We start from the raw sequence: 3,094 nt of genomic DNA, 5'->3' as shown, positions 1-3,094 counted from the left end.
CCCGATCGCCTTGCTTATTTGACTATCGTCTTGCAAAAAAAGACACATGAAATTTTAAAAACGAGACAAAATACTTTTCATGTGCTGCAAGTCGACGGTATTTAAACTTTGAGCATTATGTAAATTATGTAAACCAGTCAGCGCCAGTATTAAATAGATTCTCAAACAAGATAAAAATTCATTTTTTTTCATGAGACATTAATATTTATTTCTGATAGTGATAACAAGAAAAAATATATAGTAATTTAAATTATTCACACAAAATTCTCTCTCTCTCTCTCTCTCTTTCTCTCTCTCTTTGTTTCCTTTTCTTTCTTGTTAACAGTAACACAGCATATTTCGGCTTGCTGGAGATATGCAAACCGAAGTCTGGCGAAACAATCGTCATCAGCGGAGCCGCAGGTGCGGTCGGCTCGCACGTAGGCCAGATCGCCAAAAATCTGGGCCTAAATGTTATCGGTATATGCGGTTCCGACGAGAAGTGCAAGTGGCTTACTGAGGAAATGGGTTTCGATTCCGCCATCAATTACAAGACCATGCCAGTTGCGTCCAGTCTAAGCAAAGCTGCTTCAAACGGCGTGGATTGCTATTTTGATAATGTGCGAATTCGATAAAATATTCTATCTTTTTTTGAGTAATTAAATACAGTAATTAAATACGTATAGATCATTGTTTTTAAATGACATCTTTTATCTTCTTCAATGACTCTTGAGGTCTGTTCGGCCGGACGCTCTTATTCGCTTATCTTTAAACGTTAATATCTCGTTAAATATTGCTGACACAGCAAAATGGTACAGGACTTTTCGACGCAGTATAGTCTGTTCTACCCACGAAATATTTTGTGGTTTTTGCCAGACACCCTGTATATATCTTTTTTATTATATATATGTCTTAAAAAAAAGATGAAAAAAAAATAATGAATTGATTTATTAATTCACACATTGCAACAAAAATATGTGAATGTCATGAAAAATCTCCGAAAATGTGTACCGTTACAAATTTGAGTTATTATAAAAATAATTTTAACTTCTTTGGTAAAAAGTTAAAAATCTAAAATTAAAAAGAATATTGTTCTGCCTTGTGATTACTTATTGAGACTTATGTAACTGTTAACGACAGTGTTGGTATCGTTAAATTGTTGCGTAGGTTTTACACCGTAAAAAACAAAATGTTAATTTAACTTAAAGACGTATAATGGACTTTCTGAGACATACAAAATGTTAAAATTAACATTCTTGCGTTAATTTTAACATTTTTGTGTATCTCAGAAAGTCAACTATACGTCTTTAAGTTAAAATTAACATTTTATTTTTCACAGTGTATACATAAGTATACACATTACAGTAAAAAAATTATGCAATGATAATGTTCTGTAACTCTTAACGACATCGACGCTGTCGTTAAGAGTTACAGAATAGGGGCCTTATTTATCTATATATTTATTAATTTTACAGGTTGGTGGGGATATCTCTAGCGCAGTCATGTATCAGATGAAGCCATTTGGCCGAGTAGCCGTGTGCGGTAGCATCTCGAGCTACAACGCGGACTCCTCGTCTTTGCCCAAGTGTACAATCCTGCAACCTATTTTATCGAAAAATCAATTGAGAATGGAGGGTTTCATCGTTTTGCACTGGATGGATCGATGGCATGAAGGCATTATGCAGAATCTGCAGTGGCTACGCGAGGGCAAACTTCGTTACCGTGAGACTGTGACTAAAGGCTTCGAGAATATGTTTGATGCGTTTATCGGCATGCTGCGCGGCGAGAACATTGGCAAAGCGATCGTCCAGGTGTAGACATCATACATCTATGTTCGCGCCTCTCTTCGGCGCGAACCGAACCCACTTCTTATAATATTAAGGGAAGAACCTGGTTTAGGACGTTGAAAAATAGTTGTATTTTGCGAATTTTTTATTAACAAACCATGAAACCGACCTTTCCAAAATTTTAGAGGTGATTTGTTATATATTTAAACAATACAAAATAATTAGTTAATAAATAATGAATATAAAAAAAAGTTATGTATATTAATCATTATTGTGCTTCGGTACCTGCGTTGTAAATCGGTGTGCAATGTGGAGCCTGAAACAAAAAAACCAAAAAAATTTTTTAATTAGATAATATTTTATACTCGATGAATTAAAAAAAATAGGAGAAAAGTATCAAATTGTAAAAATTGTGGAACATTGAAAAAAAGTAATAATTTTAAACAAAGAATTTTGACTTATTTATGCAGAAATAATCATTTGTACTAATTTTTTAATGAATATTTTTAGTTCATTTAGAATGATTGACAACAATGTAATTAAAAAATCTTGAAAAAAGTCGAATAGTCAAATAATTTTTGCACCGGCCACCTCGAACCGGGCAAGTAGAATAAAAAAGATGATGCAATAAGAATGGAAATGGTTAGACGTCCCCTCAAACACTGGGCGCCTGCGACTATGGCTGCGGTCCACTTGATGCTTCTAAACGCTCTAAACGCTACGCTCCGGTTGGTCCATTAATGTTATGAATGCTACAATCGCAACCCAAATGGACCAGGCTTGTAGCATTTGTAATGCCATATGGATTTCCGTTAATTTCGTTGCATGTTGAAACAAAGTTGTTGAAAACAAAACTATTTTAAATAATGTTGTTGCAATGTATTTTTACGAACGTTTTAATTTGTCAAAAAACCTTACGAATTTATGTACATTGAATTAATACAAATTTCAAAACGTTACCTAATCTCCTTTGCACATATATTCAGAAGCATAAAACGAATGATACTTAAAGACTATTCACCTTTTGAAGCACGAGCAAATTCTTCATCATTCAAATTAAATATATAAACACTATTTATTTCCGTGTCAGTAACTTCTAATTGTGGCATTTTAATGTACGTTTTACAACTTATCTTCACTTTTGATTCACATTTCCCGCCAAATGCTTACAATGCTCTGGCTAACCTATCTCGCGAGGTGAGGCAGTTGAAGTGGGAGCAAAAACAATAACGTAATGATGACGACATAGGCTGTGTTCCAAATTTACTGCCAGCAGAGAAAATGCTACAATTTACGTTACGTGCACTATAGATTTTCAGTACTGGCGG

At 34.3% G+C, this 3,094-nt stretch overlaps 1 protein-coding gene across 1 annotated transcript in view; it reads left to right on the top strand.

Moving 5' to 3' along the window:
• The window catches only part of LOC108721023 (prostaglandin reductase 1), a 4,575-nt gene extending 2,606 nt beyond the window's left edge, over positions 1 to 1,969 (top strand). Inside the window, exons 3-4 of the mRNA XM_018445332.1 lie at positions 322 to 599; positions 1,455 to 1,969. Of these exons, the coding sequence (XP_018300834.1) occupies positions 322 to 599; positions 1,455 to 1,796 (620 nt within the window). The 3' untranslated portion in view covers positions 1,797 to 1,969. The remainder of the gene's footprint in view (positions 1 to 321; positions 600 to 1,454) is intronic.
• Positions 1,970 to 3,094: the final 1,125 nt, after the last annotated feature.

The sequence above is a fragment of the Mycetomoellerius zeteki genome, unplaced genomic scaffold (assembly GCF_001594055.1).
Source record: "Mycetomoellerius zeteki isolate Tzet28-1 unplaced genomic scaffold, Tzet1.0 scaffold158, whole genome shotgun sequence".
Classification (NCBI taxonomy): domain Eukaryota; kingdom Metazoa; phylum Arthropoda; class Insecta; order Hymenoptera; family Formicidae; genus Mycetomoellerius; species Mycetomoellerius zeteki.
Note: the sequence above shows the minus strand (reverse complement) of the source record. Positions and strands in the feature narration are given on the sequence as shown.